The sequence below is a fragment of the Budorcas taxicolor genome, chromosome 2 (genome assembly GCF_023091745.1).
Source record: "Budorcas taxicolor isolate Tak-1 chromosome 2, Takin1.1, whole genome shotgun sequence".
Taxonomy (NCBI): Eukaryota; Metazoa; Chordata; class Mammalia; order Artiodactyla; family Bovidae; genus Budorcas; species Budorcas taxicolor.
The window spans coordinates 9,236,589-9,256,204 of NC_068911.1; the positions used below are offsets into that span (position 1 = coordinate 9,236,589).

The window sequence follows — 19,616 nt, forward strand, 5'->3', positions numbered from 1 at the left end:
GCCCGGAGGCCCCGCCCTTGGGCGTGTCCACCAGGGGCCCCGCCCCGAGGCTTGTACCCGCGGCCCCGGGAGGCGGCGCCTGCTCCGGCTCCGCGGCCGTTCGAGTAGAGGCGGCGGCGGCGGCGGCAGTGGCTCGGCGCCTTCTTTCCCTCCGGCGGCTTCCCCGCGCGCTGCCCAGGGCGCCCGGCCGCGCAGGGACACACGCGGTCGGCTCCGCTATGGCCCGCACCCCTCGACGTGGCGGGCGGGCACGGGGGCGCCGGACGGCGCGGCCCGAGTGAGGCGGGGCCGCCCTCCCCGCCCTCGGCCGGGACCGCCCGGGATGGCCGTGCCGCCGCTCCGCCGGGCGCTGCTGCTGTGGCAGCTGCTGGCTGCGGGCGGCGCGGCGTTGGAGATCGGCCGCTTCGACCCGGAGCGCGGGCGCGGGCCGGCGCCGTGCCAAGTGGTGGAGATCCCCATGTGCCGCGGCATCGGCTACAACCTGACCCGCATGCCCAACCTGCTGGGCCACACGTCGCAGGGCGAGGCGGCCGCCGAGCTGGCCGAGTTCGCGCCGCTCGTGCAGTACGGCTGTCACAGCCACCTGCGCTTCTTCCTGTGCTCGCTCTACGCGCCCATGTGCACCGACCAGGTCTCGACGCCCATCCCCGCCTGCCGGCCCATGTGCGAGCAGGCGCGCCTGCGCTGCGCGCCCATCATGGAGCAGTTCAACTTCGGCTGGCCGGACTCGCTGGACTGCGCCCGGCTGCCCACGCGCAACGACCCGCACGCGCTCTGCATGGAGGCGCCCGAGAACGCCACGGCTGGCCCCACTGAGCCCCACAAGGGCCTGGGCATGCTGCCCGTGGCGCCGCGGCCCGCGCGGCCCCCCGAGGACGCCCTCCCGGGCGCCGGCGGCACCTGCGAGAACCCGGAGAAGTTCCAGTACGTAGAGAAGAGCCGCTCGTGCGCGCCGCGCTGCGGGCCAGGCGTCGAGGTGTTCTGGTCGCGGCGCGACAAGGACTTCGCGCTCGTCTGGATGGCCGTGTGGTCAGCGCTGTGCTTCTTCTCCACCGCCTTCACTGTGCTCACCTTCCTGCTGGAGCCTCACCGCTTCCAGTACCCGGAGCGCCCCATCATCTTCCTGTCCATGTGCTACAACGTCTACTCGCTGGCCTTCCTCATCCGGGCCGTGGCCGGCGCCCAGAGCGTGGCCTGCGACCAGGAGGCGGGTGCGCTCTACGTGATCCAGGAGGGCCTGGAGAACACGGGCTGCACCCTCGTCTTCCTGCTGCTCTACTACTTCGGCATGGCCAGCTCGCTCTGGTGGGTGGTGCTGACCCTCACCTGGTTTCTGGCCGCAGGCAAGAAATGGGGCCACGAGGCCATCGAGGCCCACGGCAGCTACTTCCACATGGCGGCCTGGGGCCTGCCAGCCCTCAAGACCATCGTTATCCTGACCCTGCGCAAGGTGGCGGGGGATGAGCTGACCGGGCTCTGTTACGTGGCCAGTATGGACGCGGCGGCGCTCACTGGTTTCGTGCTGGTGCCCCTCTCCTGCTACCTGGTGCTGGGCACGAGCTTCCTCCTGACTGGCTTTGTGGCCCTCTTCCACATCCGCAAGATCATGAAGACTGGGGGCACCAACACGGAGAAGCTGGAGAAGCTCATGGTCAAGATTGGGGTCTTCTCCATCCTTTACACCGTGCCGGCCACCTGTGTCATTGTGTGCTATGTCTACGAACGCCTCAACATGGACTTCTGGCGCCTGCGGGCCACGGAACAGGCCTGCTCGGCGGCCACCACACCTGGCGGCCGGAGGGACTGCTCGCTGCAAGGGGGCTCGGTGCCCACCGTGGCTGTCTTTATGCTCAAAATCTTCATGTCGCTGGTGGTGGGCATCACCAGTGGCGTCTGGGTGTGGAGCTCCAAGACTTTCCAGACCTGGCAGAGCCTGTGCCACCGCAAGATGGCAGCTGGCCGGGCCCGGGCAAAGGCCTGCCGGGCTCCCGGGGGCTATGGCCGGGGCAGCCACGGCCACTATAAGGCCCCCACTGTGGTCTTGCACATGACTAAGACAGATCCTTCCCTGGAGAACCCTACACACCTCTAGGGACACAGGCCTGCGTGGGGCGGCTGTGGCCCCCTCCTCGCCACTCCCTCCGGAGGAGACAGCTGACTAGCAGCTGCCCAGCTGTCAAGGTCAGGCAAGTGAGTGCGAGGGGCCGAGGAGCAGGGCTGGGAGCCTCCTTCAACCCTCACTCGTTGGGACCCACTGAAGCTACTCCCCTGTTGCATAGTGCAAGGGGGTGGGCCTGGCTGAGTCCCCACCGGGGACCTGGGGGAGCACGTGGAGAGGAGGAGGGGCAGAAGGGGGTGTGGTCCAGCAGAGTTTATTTAATGATGTAATTTATTGTTGAGTTTCTCTGGAAGCTGTGACTGGAATAAACCCCCATGTGGCAGCGCTGCGTCTTCTGTGGAAAGGGGGACGATAGGACGGTGAGGGCCCTGGGGGAGTCTTCCCCTGTGAGCGGCGCTGGGAGTGGGTCTTCTGGCTTTCCATCAATCAGAACATCCTGCCGGGGAAACAGCTGTGTTTTGTAGGAGCCCCAGATTCTGCGGGTGGGTGTATTCTCTCGGCTCCTTTCAGTGGCCTGCTTGCCTGTCTGAGCCCTGGGTTCCATCTTCCCAGAGTGAGATGTCTGCTGGGAGAAGTCAGGGAATCCCCTGGGATAACACGCCCCACTCTGGCCCCAGTGAGTCTGGCCTGTTTGGGAGCTGTGGGTAAGACTTCTTTCCTCAATTTGCGTAAAAAAATGAGGGCGTCAGCCTTTCTCGAAGGTTCCCTCGGAGGCTCAGTGTCTGCTCTCACTGGCTGGCTGGCCCCTCCTGTTCCTTCCTTGCGCCTGAGGGTCGGGGCCCAAGACAGTCCTCACTGCTGTTGATGTGGCCGCTCACTCCTTGGGCCCCCAGTCAGGGCAGCCCCCCCAACCCCCATCCATCTGGGTGGAGATGGGGCTGGAGTGTTACACGGGCATCTTGGGAGCAGACACGGGCACAGACAGCCCTCGAGGAGGGTGGGGATTGGGTCCCCAGCTCCTAAAGGGCTGTGGAGAGACTGGAGATGCTGAGCACAGCAGTGACAAACGGGCAGGTGCGTGTGCATGGCTCCCTCCACAAGCAGCTCCCACGATCGCAAACCAGGAGAGGAAAAGGTGCTGCGCTGACCTATGTGCCAGGGCGGCCCTGGGGCTGCCGGGACCTGCACCACCTCCAAGTGTGGCCATCCCGGAAACCCTGGCACTGTCTTAGGCTGGGCTGTGGCCGCTGTGACTCCAGCCAGGGGAGAGCCTTGGTTCCTGTCCCTGGTTCAGCGGCACTGACAGGAGGCCCTGGGGCCCATGACTGAGAAACAGAATGAGCTTATTGCAGGTGAGGGGGCCCAAGCTGGGAGCGAGAGGGGCCGTGGCTGTACTGGGCTGGGCTCACAGGCCTGCACTCGGGCAGGGGCAGCAGAAGCCACAGGAGGATTCTGAAACAGGAGGAGAAAGGCAAATGATGGGTATGGGCCAAGGGTGGAGGGCAGGGTGAGCATCAGGAGTGGCGCCGGATCACCCAATCCCTTGGCAGTCAGGGGACAAGAGGGGTGGAGGGCACTTGGCTGTGTCCTGCTCAGTGGAAACAAGACTGACTTCCAGGACAACTGGGACGGGAAGGGGAGGCAGTGTAACCAGGACGGACCCCAAGGGAGCTTTGCTTTGAGGCTAAGATGATTCACAGAGGCCAAGACCCAGGAAGGAGGGAGAGGAGGGCAGGCCTTGGCAGCTAGGGCTTCTCAGCCTGGGAGCTTGGGATGACACTAATGAAAAGGCCCAGACCCTGAAGGACAGAGACGAAGGAAACATTTGATTCAAGACCTTTTACAGAAGCCCTCCATTTCATCCTCCCCTGTCCATTTTCAGACAAGGGCAGTGCCTGAAGGCCTCGGCTGGCTCAGGAGCACACAGCCAGGGAGACTGGTCTCCAGAGCTGCTGTGACTTCACACCACGGATTCCACCAGGCTGTGGGGTGAGGACACGGTGGGTGTTACAACCTAGGGCAAATTCATCCAGAGGTAACTGCCCCATGGTGGGACCTCTCCTCATCCCCAAAAGGAGACTCTAGAGCCCAAGAGAAATGCCTCAGAAGCTGTCACCCTCCAACCTGTGCGCTGCGTGTCCCTGCTACTTCCCTCAGGGGCCTAGCAGCCCCACACAGGGCCCCTCAGAGCAGCACATCTGTGCGTGTGTACACAGCAGCCGAGCCTGAGCTTGTTCTTAACGGAATGTGTGAGCCCAGATAGCAGTCAGCAGAAGTTCCAGGGAAACAAGGCCAAGTTTCCTGGAGTCAGCAGGGGGAATCTTGACTGAGGTCAGACTGAATGGTCCTGGGGGTCAACACCTGCCCTCTCTCCCTGCTCAGTCCCCCAGGAGGATGCTCCGAACAGTCCTGGTGTGAAAAGGCCTGGGTGTCCTGGGCAGGGGGAGCAATGGAGTGACCTCCTGCCTGGTTTGAGCATCTGCCTCAGGACCCTGGCTCTCAGGGAAGTGGGGGCCTGGTTCCCTAGGGAAGCACTGCCCGGAGCAGCTGTGTTGGAATCCCGTCACCAGCTCGCTGCCACTTGACTGCCCCTGCCCCGGGGACAGGGTGTAAGGAGAGACAAGCAGGCAGGACAAGGGAGAGGTCTCCCCTGATCACCAGAGTAATGGTCAGACCCGTCTTCAGGAAAAAAGTTGTCTCGTCTCCATTTGCAGTAAAGCCAAATCAGGCGTCTCCCCCAAGGTCATAGCCTGCTAGCGACGGCTGGGCTGGTGGACTAGGAGCAGGACACAGACCCCGGATGATGTAACGGGGCCCCAGAGGCGCTGTCCTCATGTGGCCTAAGAAACCACCCCAGGAACGACAGGACTTCTCAGATGCAGGTGAGCTGGGGCTGCAGGGACCGCTCAGAGGTAGCACAGCTCCTCCAGAGCCTGAGGGCTGCTCAAATCCAGCTTGACCTGGAGGCAAACCACTTCCTCCCTGTGGAACTGAGACTCCCCCAGTGCTCAGGCCTGGTTCACTGCCCACGCTCACCAAGGCCACAGAGACAGTCAATGGCAGAACCCACACCCAGCGCTCAGGTTTCTCCTCAGATTTCGCCCTGTTTTTACCTTCTGCCATCCCCAGTGCAGCTGGTCAGGAGCTGGTGGTCTCGCTGCTGTCACTAGGATCACGCAGTGGCCCTACAAAACCCTGGGATTCGGGCAGGTTGCCAGCCAGCAGTGACCTACTCGAATCAGCCAGTCCGACCAAAGACAGACTCCCAGCGTAAAATATAAAAGGCATGAGTAAAACAAGACTGGCCCCACAGAACTGCTGAAGCGGAGTAGGTGGGAATTTGTCGTAGTTCCGCTGTGCACGGTTCAAGTTTTCCTTGAAAACTATTGTAAAATATCCAAAGCTTCCCCAAAATTGAGTCATGAAGGACCACAAATTCCCACAGTGAAGCCTTAAAAAATTAGTTTCTTCTAATTCCTATAAGTTTCCAATAGAATTGGGTGGGGTGGGGTGTGGGTTTGAGATGGAGACAAAGCCAGGAGAGGCTTGAAGGCCATGGCTTCGATTACCCAGCGCACCAGAACGCTGTTCTGGAAGCAAAGAAATCCAGTAGATGTATCTGACCTGTGGTTAAAAAGACCGTAAGCCAGAAGTCCGCTCCTGAAGAACGGCCTCCAAGAGTCCATGGGAAAACGCGCTCGGGACATACTATTGTCCACTAAGACCTCCAAGAGCACAAAGAAAAATTCACCAGAGTTGTCACTTCTTTATAAACACAAGTACATAATGTTTATTTGAAAGTCCAATTTATTACAAGTTTACCCTTTTAATGGGGCCCTTCCTCCTTAAAGACAGTTTAAAAAACAACAAGTAACTGAGGTGTCACTGAAGTGGGAACACAGAATTCTCACTGTTAACAGAAACAGACTGGCTCCAGGGCAAGAGGCAGGGACGGTGTTGGAGCGGGGCTGTGATGCTGTGATGTCAGTGCTAGCTCCAAGCCCGGGAGCCCGGCCGGCAGCCCTGGGGCAAACTCCCCTGGGGCAAACCCCGAGGCGACCAGGGCATGGGGACCACACCTTGCCGTCTCACTTTAACAGGCTTTAGTTCTTGGTGGACTTCTTTTCCCTTCATTTGAATCAGTCCGGAAGCGCTTAGGTGCTCACGTTTTCCAAATTCAAAGTTGACAGAAAAGAAAATTAAACCCTGTTCAGCACTTTTTATCAAAATATACCATAAAAGGGAAAGAAGACTACAAAGCTTGGCCTACACGTGACGACTAGTGCTAGAATCACTGCAGGAAGGGCCACAGAGCCCTCCCCCACTCCGCCCCCTGATACTGAGCGCTGAGACTTGGGTTCTTGGGGTCCGAGTCTGAGGCCAGAGGAGCGTGGCAGGGGCACTGCACACGGAGGTGGTGGGAGCGGCCACCAGGGCAGCAGAGGGACTGTCCACGAGCAGGTGGTCCCCACCGCCGGCCCCGCCGAGCCCCAGCCCACCTGCTCTAGAGAGAGGACGGGCTGAGGGAAGCAACCGGGCAAAGGAAAGCAAACACGTTATCATAGAAATCGTACTGTACATGTGCCAAAGCGAGATGACAGAGATCTTTTTACAAGATGTTCTTTATACAATATCACTGCTGAAACAAGCAACCTTTAATAACTAGAAAAGTCAATTAAAAAAAAATTAAACACTTTAAATTCTTCCTGCTTTTCTTCCGCTCCCCTAAGAGCTTGTCTGGTGTGTGGGTGGGCTGGGCTCCAACACCCCTGTGCCAGACCCATCAAAGGAAAGGTTATACGCATGGTTACAAGCAGGGCTCCAGGCTCTGAGTGAAGTGCCTTAGGTTTTGTTTGAGGGGGCCAGGGGCGGGGAGAGAGCTGTCACAAAGAAGGGGAGGGGTACTCAGGAATGGCTGTAGGACATGTCCCTTACTCTACCAAGATCAACTCAACAGACCACAACTGTCTCCCGATGCTGGTGAATCCAGAACTCTGTGGCACTCACTGATACCGCCACCTGAGAGGCAGGGCGGGCGGGCTTAAAGAAACAGGACTGTGTATAAATATAGACTTAAAAAACCGACACTGCCTCCCCAGCTGGCCTGATTACCCTTCATCCTTCTACGTAATGTAGTAACCCCTCCCCTGGAGACCAGAGGGCTTGGCACTGCTGTGGTGGCCAAAGAGGGAGGGACCTTAGCAAAGAAGAAAGAAAAGGAATTGGGTTCACGAGAAAAGCCTTGGACTCCTCCTGGAAACCCTCACGAAGAGGGATTAAGCCCCTCTCCCCACAGCATTTCTGGATGAAGACCACCGACCCAGCAAGAGGCTCCCCAAAGTGCGCTGCTTGATTAAGGCCCACGGAGAGTTCTGGAGAGCGTGTGAGCTCGGGTGACAGGCACTCCCGGGCTCCCCGTGACCTCCTCCCGTCCACGTTTTCTCCAGCTTCCTCTCTCGCCTCCCTCCCCCCTCCCTCGCTCTCTCCCTCAAGTCCCCCCCCGACCTCAGCTCCCTTACCAGGGCCCTGCCTCTCTACTTCTTCTGTCTTCGTCCCCTGGACTGTCCAACGGGCTCTGGCTCACTGTCCCCCTCATCTTCAGCAAGCCGGTCGGGAAACTTCTTGCGTTTCCTACGGACATATGGGTGGCCAGGAAGGTGTTTATGCAACAGAGCCACCAGACACTGTTCCGTCTTCACCATGCAGCTCAGCACGTGGCTGCCCCGGCAGTTGTAAAGCTCAGCATTGGTAAACACTTGCTTCACGTCAGCAAGAAACTCCTGCACAGAGCGGTAGCCCCCACAGGAACATTTGCTCTGCATTGTCTGGAAGTCCATGGGGTGGGTGATGATGTCATAGTAGTCCTCAGCCTCATCTCTGGTCACGGGCTCCCTGGGAGAAGAACCAAATGGAGAGGTCAGCGCAGCCTTGAACCAGATAGAAACCTGGTTATCAAACCACGGACGTCATCACACATCTCACCAGAATGCCCAGCCCAGCCCACCAGCAGGCAGGCAGAGCGGGGGTGTTCACTTGTGCTCAGAGTGGATTCCGCCAGTTTGGAAGCTCACTTCCCCGCCTCCCACTGAGATATGTCCCAGGGGCTCAGCTGCAAGGCTGGCCCGCTCCCCTGGGCCCAAGCGCACCTGAAGGGCCAGCTGAAGCGGTATTTCACTATCTTGTGGAGGATCTCTTCACACTTCTGCAGTTCCAGGCTTTGCCTCCGGGAGCTCCGTTTGGTCTGAAGTACCTGGAGCCAAAGAAAGAAGACTATTGCGGGTCTGAGAGCAGAGTAGACAGGACAGAATACACTTTAAAAAGTGTTTTTATATCTGCTTAAAAAAGCAAAGCGCGAAGTTTAGCTGTCTTCTTGGAACAGAGAAGATGGTCAAGATCATCTGACTCCATCCAGGGAGCGCTCTGAGTGGCGGCCATCAGCCCACCCCCCTCCTCCCTGGTGGACAGTGATCAAAGCAGAGAACAGGAAGCAGTGGCCGGGTCCCAGCAGTCCTGCCGGGGCCAGCTAGAGGGCCACTGTCCCCAGGAAGCTAGCCCTCTGAGAGCAGGTGGACCTGGGATTTACAGTCACGCCATGGATGAGTTTAAACAAGCAACTGCAGAATGCCAGGCGGGTTATGGGGACCACCTGAAGTCAATTTTATGGGGGTGGGAATGTCTGAGGGAAGAAAAGTAAGAGGTACAGTTATTGTCCTGGGCTCTCCCCTGAGAAGCCGCTAAGAGGCTAAAGAGAAAGGTGGTGGGAACAGGTGTGACTTGCAGCCAGGAGCAGAGTTGAAGGGATCAGGGCCAGGCTTACAGGAAGGGCGCTCAGGGTGCCTGCTGAGCGTCCTGATGGCTTGCTTTAATGCCCCCAGCCCGCATCCAACTCCAGTTTGATCTGTCAAGCTTTTTGTTCTTTAAAACTCAAGTGAAATCCAAAGCAAGACTGCTAAGATCGCACTGGCTGAGGAGCGGAGGGGAGGGTGCGTCCCTCCCATGACAACTGTCGGCAAAAGCCCCGAGTGAGCGAGGCTCTGACATTGCTGACATTCCCACCACAGAGACCCAGCCCCGCTGAGCCCCGGGAGACACATGGATACTATTTTAAAGTCCTTAACGAGTCGCAGGCTGCCCGTTAACTAGAGGAGATGTTTGCAGGCTGCAGCAGCGGAATGCCGGGAATAACTGCTCCTGGGGGCCTGCTGCCCCGTCTGCCTACAGGCCCATCCATCTGCCTTATCAGTCTCCAAAATGGGGGGCGGGGGAGGGAGCAAAGGGGCGGCTCCACCTGTTGTCTGGTGAATTCCTGATGCTGGAGTGGGGGGTACGAACCCGAGACACTAGAGCGCGGAGGAAGAATGATTCTTACCAGCTCGTCCACCTCTGTGTCATCTGCAGGTGGAGCCTTCGGCCGAGCCCTCCTGACGGGATGCGGCTTCTTGCCTGGCCGTCGGCCGGGCCGTGCTGTAGGGGGGATGACGCCCTGCTTGCCCCGGACAGTCTTGCGCGGTCTCACTGAAATTAAACACACACATTCAGAGAAGAACTTAGGATGAAGGGAGCATGCCCACGGAAGGGGTGATGCTCTGGATGAGCACAGCGGTGACCCCCCTCAGGATGGCGGGGGCGGGGCTCGTGCTGTCCGTTTCCTGCTCTTTGACCTCACAGGGAATATCAAGGGCAGCGGCAGCAGAAGATGAATGGGTGGATATCTTTCATCAACTGCCCAAGACCTTTGAAGAGTCTCTTTAGAAAGCCAGTTCCTTCGGTACATGCGCCCTCTGTCCCCACCCCATCCACAGGGAACAAGGGCTGGCAGGAGTCAATTGTAAACTGACTCACTCGGGAGACAAGGCCATTTGCTGATGGGTCTGCCTGGAATTCCTTCAGCCCAAGCTCAGCCTGAGAACGCATGTATTTACATGACAGAGGGAATCTGAGAGTGGAACAGATCCTGTCTCCTAATTCCCAGAGTTATCCTATACTCACCACCACAGTCTGCTCAGCGAAAAGCTGATACCTATGTGAAGTCTTCCTCACTGAATCCAACTTAAGGCTTTGATTTCTAAAAAGCACAGACAGTAGTAGGCCAGGCCACTTCCACCAGAGCCCTGCCCAGGAGCCCCCAAGAGAGAAGAGCAACACAAAGGCACAAGACGGCCTCTTTCTCAGTTTACAACAAGCGCTCCATGTCAGAGCGGCCAGCATCTCTCAACGTTTCCCCAAGAAACAAAGCCCCATCAGGGTTAGCTCAAGACCGCTCATCTAAGCAAACACTTCCTGGAAAACGGGGAGGGGCCCTGGACCAGAGTTAGGGGCACACAGAGGCGGCGATACAGAGAATCAATGATCTATGTTTGATATTCTCCTTCTAGACCAAGAGGACACTTCATCAATAATCTTAGGTTTTCTAAGTTCTGAGACTGGGCCAGGAACAGAGGAAGAAGCTAACGCCAAGGACGAAACACAGGATACACGGAACAGCCAGCAGCCCAGGGCTTTGAACTGCACTAGGGAACCACATCTTTGTGCCCTAAAAGGCAGAGCAGGCAAGAGGCTCTGAAGCACCAAAAACTTCCTGGATCCTTTCAGTAGACGAGGTCCTAGAAACCTGGAGAGCGAACAAGTCCTTGGAAAGAGCAATAACTTCAAAGTGGAAGGAAACCATTACTTGGAAACTAAACAATCAGTACATGGTTACATCCAGAATCCATTCACAGACAATGAAGTATCCAGATCATGACCTGGGCAGTCCTCGGCCATCTCTGTGTAACGCAAGCTCACAGACTGCCAGTCTCCTTCCCTCAGATACCTGAAAAGTCATGCCTTGTGAACAAACAAGAGGAGCCCCAGAGGAACGAGAGGAACGCAGGTGTCCCAAACCAGCCCCCTGCAGTGCTGGGAAGACGGAGGTCAGGGGCACAAGCCCAGAGCCCTCAGGTTTCGGCAGCACTGATACAGTAAGGACTGGGTCCGGCACGCAAGCCCTCTCTCCCAGCGCCAAGTGTGATCGTGGGAACTGTTCCTCTCTTCAAAACCTCATCAGAATCTTGTAGCTGTATTAACCTACAAAGAAAGGTATATTTTGCAGGAAAGGCTGCCTGTTAAAAGGCTAGACTGTAGGACTTAATGGTTTAATGATAAAAACGACCAACTCTCAAAGCCTCACGAAAAATGAACGTGAGAGAATGAGTTGACAAGGTGTGGGTGAGTGATGAGACCTTCTCCCTGCTGACATCTAGTGAGAAACAGATCTGAACTTCCTAACACCTATGCCCAAACCATGGGGGAACATCTCTCTAGACTAGCAAACCTGTAGCCCTACACTCTACTGGGAAGAGAAAAATCACTGTAACCAGAGAAAAAATAACTTCTCTCAAAGGAACACTGTACCAGAGGCCAGAAGAATGCAAGGGACAGCAGTGGGCCTCCAGTCCCCACACGGAGGGGCTCAGAACCAGCAGACCTATCACAAACACACCTGGGGCCTGGAACTCCACGAGATCGTGGACCAAGTAGCCTGGCCACAATCTGATGTTCTGAGACCAAGCCACCCAACCTCCTACTAGGCAGGTAGTTAACTGGCATCTTGAAAACCCATTTAAACTACGGCAGAAGAGTCAGCCCACTGCCACAACACGGAAAACGGCACGCTGGTGTTGGGCATCTCTTGCCAACCCAGTCTTGCCAGGTCAGCTGAAAAGACAGTGAGGTTAACTACAAAAGCAAACCGAATACTCACATCGCAAACCAGCCACCTCATAATCCTCTTCCTCCTCCTCCTCCTCCTCCTCTTCCTCTTCACTGCTCTCGTCATCCTCGCTATCCTCAGAGGCAGACTCTTCAGTGTAATTCCTGTGGGAGAAAATACTTGTAGAGACCATGGATCCAGGCCAAAGTGGTCCAAAGACAGGTAAAGTCCCACATAAATCATGGCAACCTTTCCCTCTTCACGGACTAGACAGATTTCATGATAAGGGGAGGGAACCTGAATTGAGGCCAGGACACAGGAAGCACAATGAAAACTTAAGCTTTAGCCGCATGTCTCCTTTGCCAGGCCCCAAACACGGTGGCTGAAACACGAATGGCAACAAAAAACCAAGACCCAAATGCAACCCCACCCCTGAACACACAAAACCGTTCCTTTTGTCTCATAAAAACAGCCAGATAATGTAACATTTCAGGTATAAAAGCTGTCCCCAATGCTGGGGCGGACTGAAAGGATAAACAGGTGTTACTCCACCTGGATGCCCCCTTCCAGGAGCTGAAACAGCTTGCCGATGACCGTAAGATCAAAGCACTGGTAATCCCAGCTCAGAACAGCTGGTCCAAAGCCCCACCGATTCCAAGCGGCGGCCTCCCCTCTCTAAGTGTAGCTGGAATGGAGTGAGAAATAACCGAGTAATGCTGTTAGGCAGGGCTGGGATCAAACAGCTCTGTCCTTTCAAAGAGACACCAAGCCAGAGTGCCTACATGCTGCTCTTTTACAACTTCAAATCTCAACGTGGAAAACAACGGTATTAACTTTGGCAAGTGCCAGGCGTCTGCTCTACAAGGCCCTGTGGCCGGCCTCATGGGTGAGGGTGAAGGGCAAAGCTCCACCTCTACTCTCAGGGCAGGAACGACCCCAAGGAAGACAGCGAGCTGGGGAGAAACTGAACAAAAAAGCGAGATGCGACCGTATTGCACTTTATAGACATCAGAAGACGAGCTGGAGCACAGAGAAGGAATAATCCTAAGGATGCTTCCAGAAGGCAGTGCAACTTGAAGTAGACGGTGGGCAGTTTAGCCAGGGAATATGCCTGCTGGGAAGAAAACACCAGAGGCAAGGATGCCCAATACACAGTCTATAACAAGCACACAAGACGGGAACAAGGGTTCATAAAATCATAAGCTAGTGCTGTGTAAGAAGAGTCTCAAAAGTTAGTCCAGGGACTTCATTCTAGAGGCAGTGGGGAGACCACAGTTTCAAGAGGACAGTGACGTAAGCAAACCTCTGTCTTTTGTAAACCATTCTGGTATCACCACAAAGCTGGAAGGAGAAGAGGGAGGAAAATATGAGGTCGAGTTGAGAAGCCCCTGGAGGAGGCCAGATGAGCGATGCAGGGGGGCCGTATGACAGCAGGAGGTTGACTTGCAGACATCTAGACACTGAACTGGTAACATGTGGCAATATAGAGACAGGGGAGAGGAAGATGTCCAAGCTGACACCAAAATTCTAACCACGCTAAGGAAGGAAAAGAGTAGGCACAGGTAAGGAAAGTAATGAGTTTCATGATTTTTAGCAGCGCGTGACTGCAGAAGTCATCAGAAATAAAGAAGTGGGCAAAGTGGAGGTAAAAGACAGACGGAGATATGTTATTTGAAACGAAGGGATGACCAAGAAAATATAAAACATGGCTGGTAATGAAAACTAGAAATGTCAACAATAAGCTAAAATTAAATTAAATCGGAGCCCTCTGAGCACCACTCCCCCACCCACTGCAGTACCTTAAATAAGGGGGCTCAGCACACAAAAGATGAACTTAAAGCTCCCCAGCATCATTCAGTTTGAATAACTGAAGCTCAAGTACAACAGCTACTTATCAATTTATTTGTTTTTAAAAGAAGAAGAAGTTCTCACCTGCCACGGGAGTTGCGCCTGGCAGTAGCAGGCTGGCAAGCTGGGCACTGCCACTCACCATCTGGTACTTCATAGAGGGCCGGCCTCAGACAGAACAGGTGGAAGGCTTTATTACACTCGTCACATAAGATCAGCTTGTCATCCTCACCTGCGAGGAGATAAACATGTACAGCATGGTGGGAGCATGGCCACAGTCAGTGACTTGTAAGAAGGAGCTGCCAGCCACAATCAACCCCACAGAAGAAAAAACTTCCCAGTGCAGTGCGGCCCCATTTTAAAGAGTGCAGTCATCTTCTGAAAACAAATGTAGTATTAACTAGACTACAGGTAATTTAGGGTTTGGGGCTTCTAACCTGCATCCCCAAATCGACTCAGGGCCAGATGAGACGGTTAACATACACTAGGAGGCAGCAGAAACTCAAGCTCCGGCAGGAGATTTCCCTGCCCCTCTCCCACTAAGAAATGAACCCCGACAAAGTATACCTTTCTGCCCTCCTTCCTCTGCCCCGACCAGACAAATGCATCCCAATTCATATCTATTATGGTTTGGTTTCCTTACATTTGAAAATACACCAAACCATTTTAAATGATCGTTTCCCCTCTCCAACCTTCAGTTTTTAGAGCAACTAAATGACTTTAGAGAGGTCTTTTCATCCTTGGAAAGTATATCCTAACCTATCACACAACAGCTTTAGACACTGAGAAGTCAATCTCTGAGGGGCTTTTAGAACATAATGGGGCTCCTAAAAGGCCCAGCATTAAATAGTCCCACATGCTTCCTTCTGTAGGATTCCAAAATAGCAAAGTCCAAACTTCCTTCTTCATAGCATCCAAATACTGCCCTCTACTGGCAGCACCACAGCACCACAGATGAGTAAAATCCAGAGTTTAAATTTGGGTTAAACTAATTTTGCTCCCTAGAGAAAACTTAAAGCTTGGCAAGATCAACTGTTCTTATTTTATACTCAAAACTGAGGCACAAAGGGCCTGCTCTGATTTGTGGGCATGCGACTTTAAAGACCAGCATTTTATGGACTCTCATAAGGTGAAATCTGTCCCCCCACATCTAAAAAACTCTCTAGGGGAGAAAAGAACTTGGAAGTCCACATGCCTAATACACTCAGATAAGCCACTCTGACTTAAATATACCTTTCTTTCTGATTTAAATATACCTTTCTTTCGACAAACTTTGCATCGAGCATTTTCAGCTGACATATCCCATTTGATACAGGCATCAAGCATCCCAAGTAGAACATGCATTCTGGAAAAAGTCTGAGCCTCGCGGATAGCTGTCTTCCATTTTTCCAGAGCAGATGCGACCTAAACAGAGACCAAAGCAGGCCAGCATTACTATAATGACCGCAAAGACACAGAATGTGGACCTTTCACATCGTATTGACAGAGTATACACCGAGACAGGAACAATACTAGGTAAAGATACAAGAGAATCCTGAGTATACTCACCTTCTAGAGCCCCTCCGGTCTAACCTATTCATCTTACAGAAGAAACCAAGGCCTTAAAGGGTGCAAAAAAGCTGCCAAAGGGCACATAAAGAATTTGGTGGCGGGGGGCCAGGGGGAGGCAGGTGACTAGAGACAAGTCTCTTCTAGTGAAATCCACTTAAAGACTCAGTGTCATTTAAAAGCAGAAGCACCATACTGTGTAAATAATGCTAGTATGCAGCAATGTCATAGAGCTAACAAAACTGTGGTCAACAAGAGTATCAGTTTCTGCACAATATGTGCCCCAATCCCAGATAACAGGGCCTAGAAATACTGTAGAAATGAATCATTCTACAGCCCTTAAAGTGTGAGGCGCAGGTATGTGGCATTTCCCTTGACTTGCTCACCCGCTTCTAACTGAAGTGACAACTGTGACGCGCTGGAGGTTGGCCTGGTTTCATTCTGGGCAGTTACACTGTCTCCCGCCATCATCAGAAAATGGAAATTAATTTAGAATTAGCAAAAGGGTTGTGAAGGAGAAAAATACAATTAAGAATTTTCAACCCTCTCAATAAAACACACATTCTGAGGCGGAACAAAAACACCATTTTAGAATAACTCATGTATTTGTATTGCTGTTTTATTAACTGAAAGGTGATTTGTTTGCGGACACTTTCAAGGCACTTATAAAGCTTAAACGATTAAATGGCATGATAGAGGGCATCATCCTCAACAGTCAGACAACACAGGAGCTGGACAAGGTGACGCTTCGGCAGTCCACCAGGAGCTGAGAGCCTCGCGGAGGTCATCCCGCTATCAGTCGTGACTGAACCAAAGGCAGACCTGCCGGCTACTTTTACAGCCTGGCTAGCTCCAGCTGACCGACACCACCCCTGCTGGGTTTTACTGCCCTGTCGTAAGCAAAAAAGGCCTATTTCAAGGAATAGTCTCCCTCCTATAAGAAAGCCCATATGGCCTTTTCACGGAAGGCCATAGGCTTAAAGCAGAGCTGCCGAGGGAAAAAGACAGTTGAGCTACTTCTGCAACCCTGGTGTGGAGGAAGACGGAGGGGGAACAAAGGCTGTCTTTTTCTTACAGAAACCAAGAGCCTTGTGTGTGTAAGTTTATGAACAACAAGGGTAAGTAACAAACACACCAAAAATATCTATTTAAGAGGCTGCTCAAGTTCTAGTGAAAACTGACTCATTCCTTACTCCAACTTGCAATGCAGATATTTCAACATCTGCCTCTGAAATACAATTTCCTTCCTTCCCTTTTCAGAGTGCCTCAGCAGGATGTAAGATATACAATCACGGCTGCCTCGCTGGTCTTCAACCCTAACGTAATGAGAGCTGACGTGCGGTACCAGAGTCTCCTACTGTAGTAAAACTTAAATCTTCTTCATTCAATGGAATATAAATTTCAGAATTTTAGGTTCAGTTCCTAAAACAGTGTTATTGAGAACAGCCAGGGAACAGCTAAAATGGGCTTTGGTGTCCTCTAGTGGTCAGATGGACACAAGTTATCAACATTTAAAAAACATTTCCTATAAATTACAAAATCTGAGCACCTAGCACATGTGGCCTCATTAAAACAAACAAACCAAAACACTGGAAGAGACCTTGAGAATAAGCTTATTTAAACCTCATTTTAAAAACAGACTTGAGATACATATTAATAAGTTCCCCCTATTAAATGTATAGCCAATGGCTTTTCACATATTTGCAGAGGTTTATAACTATCAATATAATCTTAATTTTAGAACATTTTTATCACCCAAGAAAGACTTGCCCATTTCCTATCCCAACCCTAACCCACAATTCCCTACTCTATCCCACCACTTCCTCAGGCCACAGTCTTCCTCTGCTTTATAGGTTTAACTATTCTGCCGTTTCACACAACATGTGGCCTCTTGTGACTGGCTTCTTTAACTGAGCGTGTTTTCTAGCTTCATCCACATCCCAGCATGTAACAGTACTTCATTCCACTTAAAATGCGGAGTAATCCATCCATGTTGTTTATCCATTCATCAGCTGGCAAACACTTGGATTGCTTCCGCTTTTTGATAACTCTGAGTAAGACTGCTATGAATGTTTGTGTACATTTGTTTAAATGTTCATTTTTTATTTTTCATGAAAAGAAATTTGTCCAAGATCTCAGCAATCTGGGCCAGATCTCCTGATCCCCAGTCCGGCGCTGCTGGCATTAATACATTAGCTCTTGTTTTACCCACTGTGTTATTCATCCAGACCAGCCTTGTCTCAAGTTTACTTCAGTTCAGCCGTTCAGTCATATCTGACTCTTTGCGACCCCAGGGACTGCAGCATGCCAGGCTTCTGTGTCCATCACCAACTCCTGGAGCTTGCTCAAACTCATGTCAACGAGTCAGCGATGCCATCCAACCATCTTATCCTCTGTCATCCCCTTTGCCTCCTGCCTTCAATCTTTCCCAGCATCAGGGTCTTTTCCAATGACTCGGTTCTTTGCATCAGGTGGCCAAAGTATTAGAGTTTCAGCTTCAGCTTTAGTCCTTCCAATAAACATTCAGGACTGATTTCCTTTAGGATTGACTGGTTGGATCTCCTTACAGTCCAAGGGACTCTCAAGAGTCTTCTCCAACATCACAGTTCAAAAGCATCAATTCTTTGGTGCTCAGTTTTCTTTACAGTCCAACTCTCACATCCATACATGACTACTAGAAAAACCATAGCCTTGACTAGACGGACCTTTGTTGGCATCAAAGGCCTTGTGTCCAACCAGCCTCTAATTTCAAGAACAAAAACAACTGGCACTCAACATTTTAAAGAACATCTTAGTCTCCTCCCATTGCACAAAATTCCATACAGTCTAGAACATCAAAAAAAAGAAAAAACCACATTATCCAAGACTTAAAAACAGATCAACAGCAGCTAGATAAAGTTTTTACAGTCAACACAGTACCATCAAGTAAATCCTGTCTTGCAGTACTGCCAGGAAGCCAGACACACTATTCTGATGAAAAAGTCAAATTCTCTAACATATTTAAATCAAGTTGGGCCCTAGTTAGAAACAGCAGAAGTGTATATAACAAAATTAAGGGGAAGCCAGCTTATGGGCAAGCCACCATTAATTCCCTTCACCTAACACTAAAAAGACAACATCATATTTTGACAAGAATATAATGAGGCATCAGACCATATTCTTCCAAAAAAGAATGTTTATAATGGAAAAACAGATAACCGGCTTGTCAAGACAAATGTATCCAAAGTAAACAGAGAGCCTAACAGAACCCAGGATTTCGCCCAACTATAAAACACCTTTCCCACTAAATGCAAGAAAATGAAATAAACATTAAATAATTGAAATAATTGACTACCACATGAAGGGATTTAAGAGATAATCTACTTTCACAAATAAGGAAACTGAAGCACAGATTAGAAACTGACATTAGCTCAATGCAACAGCCTAGTGCCAGCTGAAAAACCCTGGCCCGTGCTAAGTGGAAACCTTCAAAGCAAAGGACAGTGGAAAATTTCAGAGCTGTGGCAAGGCTGACCTTCGGTGGGGAACTGCAGGGCATAATGCCATTTTAATGGAGAGCATTGTTGAACTACTTAGTCGGCAACCTAATTGATTTTCCAAGAAACTCCTCCATGTTTTCCATTTGTGTGCTATGTGTCTGGGCCCCAAGGTTAAAAAAAGTGCTCATATTTTCCTCCCCAACCAAGCTAAGAATCGTCTCATATGACAAACTGAAAAGAGGTTACTTCACTATGGGGTTGAATACCAAAAAGGAACTTAATGAGAATGCTATATAGCTACTAGTTCCCAATGAGAAGAAAATAATATGAGTAAAGGAATGGCAAGGAAAGATCACGTCAAGGAGGAGACTGTTCTGAATAGAACTGCGTTAAAAACAAAACCCATGAAGCATTCAGCAACGCTGAAAGTACGCCTAATGAGAAGAGATTTAGCAAAGCAGAGTATGAACTGTCTGATGTCTTATTTCACCTAGAGGTTACCTGGATGCTGTATTCCTGTAAGACAATGACATGTGTGTGAAAGCTGCGTCTATGTCATGAATTAATAGTTAAGTTTATCTAACTTAGTTCACTTTATTTAACCTTAGTTCTCTGCTCACCTCTCACCTAAAATGTTTCTTGTATCATATATCGCTCTCAGTCTTAGGAAGAAACTTGGGGGGAGCATGACAACTGTGTACAACTCCCAGAGGAGCTTCAGAGAGCAAACGCATTCCAGGTCAACTCAGAGGATGAAACAAGGACCAGTGTCAGTGATGAGAGGCAACTCCAGCTCAGACTAACACTGCGCCCACCCCTCTCCACAGCCTAATTAATTTCTATTTGTTCTTTAAAATCCAGCTAACAAGCGTTAAGTGGCCCCTGGATCTCTCACAGGCGAGCCATGGACTGGCCTTCCTCCACATCTGTCACACTGCTCCAAGCATCTCTCACACAGTTCTTGAGGGCAAGGACTTCTGGCTTCTGCATA

At 52.0% G+C, this 19,616-nt stretch overlaps 2 protein-coding genes across 2 annotated transcripts in view; one reads left to right on the forward strand and one right to left on the reverse strand.

Annotated features, from left to right (window-relative positions):
• Positions 1-322: 322 nt before the first annotated feature.
• FZD9 (frizzled class receptor 9) lies at positions 323-2,329 on the forward strand. The gene has a single exon (XM_052635672.1). It carries the CDS (start codon positions 323-325, stop codon positions 2,090-2,092), a length of 1,770 nt encoding a protein of 589 aa, XP_052491632.1. The 3' UTR covers positions 2,093-2,329.
• A 5,214-nt stretch (positions 2,330-7,543) lies between these two features.
• The window catches only part of BAZ1B (bromodomain adjacent to zinc finger domain 1B), a 51,773-nt gene continuing 39,700 nt past the window's right edge, over positions 7,544-19,616 (reverse strand). Inside the window, exons 14-19 of the mRNA XM_052654301.1 lie at positions 14,855-15,002; positions 13,683-13,830; positions 11,802-11,914; positions 9,429-9,574; positions 8,206-8,309; positions 7,544-7,951 (exon numbers count right to left, since the gene is read on the reverse strand). Coding sequence (XP_052510261.1) covers positions 7,594-7,951; positions 8,206-8,309; positions 9,429-9,574; positions 11,802-11,914; positions 13,683-13,830; positions 14,855-15,002 — 1,017 coding nt within the window. The 3' untranslated portion in view covers positions 7,544-7,593. The remainder of the gene's footprint in view (positions 7,952-8,205; positions 8,310-9,428; positions 9,575-11,801; positions 11,915-13,682; positions 13,831-14,854; positions 15,003-19,616) is intronic.

What these genes read in the sequence shown, in the direction of transcription:
- FZD9 (XM_052635672.1), top strand. Translation starts at nt 323, where the DNA reads ATGGCCGTGCCGCCGCTCCGCCGGGCGCTGCTGCTGTGGCAGCTGCTG.